The sequence below is a fragment of the Nanorana parkeri genome, unplaced genomic scaffold (assembly GCF_000935625.1).
Source record: "Nanorana parkeri isolate BGI_ZX_2015 unplaced genomic scaffold, ASM93562v1 scaffold73, whole genome shotgun sequence".
NCBI lineage: Eukaryota > Metazoa > Chordata > Amphibia > Anura > Dicroglossidae > Nanorana > Nanorana parkeri.
Window position 1 is genome coordinate 367,035 of NW_017306341.1, and position 1,203 is coordinate 368,237.

The 1,203-nt window shown below is 61.2% G+C and overlaps 1 protein-coding gene across 1 annotated transcript in view; it reads left to right on the forward strand.

Moving 5' to 3' along the window:
- Positions 1-295: 295 nt before the first annotated feature.
- JMJD1C (jumonji domain containing 1C) overlaps positions 296-1,203 on the forward strand; it is a 299,423-nt gene continuing 298,515 nt past the window's right edge. Inside the window, exon 1 of the mRNA XM_018576657.1 lies at positions 296-528. Within this exon, the coding sequence (XP_018432159.1) occupies positions 355-528 (174 nt within the window). The 5' untranslated portion in view covers positions 296-354. The remainder of the gene's footprint in view (positions 529-1,203) is intronic.

Sequence of the window (1,203 nt, forward strand, 5' to 3'; positions counted from 1 at the left end):
ATCTATAGAACGGCTAAACAGAATGACAAATCATGCAGCTTGCCGTTCACAGATATGCATTTCTATTGCTTGTGTGCTTGCCCATAGCTTTGCTTTAACTACCCCAGCGCCGGGCGCTCAGACTGTACATCGTAAAGCCCGCTGTCAGACGTCCAGCATTGCCCGGCTGCCGGCGGGGGCGAGCGAGGAGCGTGCACGTGCAGAGGGATCCGGGGGATGCTGTGTTCCACATTACACCGGCACTCAGTTGACTTGAGCAGCTGGGAGCCGGGGAGCTGTGGCAGTATGTGCGGCCGCTGATAGGAAGGGGGGCTCGCTGGATCCTCTCGTCCATTCTTCCCGGGACTGGAGGCCATGGCGCTGGGATCGCGGCCGGAGCTGGTTGGGAAGCGCTTTGTGTGTGTGGTCCGAGGAGGAGGAGAGGAGCCGCTGGAGCTCCGGGAGATTGCTCAAATCGGACGCTGGGGATGGAGAACCGGAGTCATACGAGCCGTGTCTCACCGGGACAACAACAACCCCGACCTAACGGTAAGTGCCCGGGGTGATGAGGACTCTCATGTGGACTGATAGGCAGGATTTCTCCCTGGCTCTGCGGGGACCACTGGGGCAGCCCTGGCTGAAACTCTTACTGCTCCTGGGAGCCTGGGGTCCCTAATCTGGTACTGGGAGCTTAAGGTCCCTGATCTGATCCTGGAGTCCCTGATCTCATCCTTAGGAGCGTGGGGTCCCTGAACTGATCCTTAGTAGCCTGGAGTCCCTGACCTGATCCTCGGAGCATGGGGTCCCTGATCTGATCCTTAGGAGCCTGGGGTGCCTGATCTGATCCTCGGAGCCCCGGGACCCTGATCTGATCCTTACTAGCCCAGGGTCCCTGATTTGATCCTTAGGAGCCCGGGGTCCCTGATCTGATCCTTAGGAGCCCTGGGTCCCTGATCTGATCCTTAGGAGCCCGGGGTCCCTGATCTGATTCTGGGAGCACGAGTTCCCTGATCTGGTCCTGGGAACCCGAGGTCTGGTCCTGGGAACCCGGGGACCCTGCTCTGGTCCTGGGAGCACGAGGTCTGGTCCTGGGAGCCCCCTGTCCCTGCATCTGGGAGCCCCCTGTCCCTGCATCTGGGAGCCCCCTGTCCCTGCATCTGGGAGCCCCCTGTCCCTGCATCTGGGCGCCCCCTGTCCCTGCATCTGGGAGCCCCCTTTCCCTGC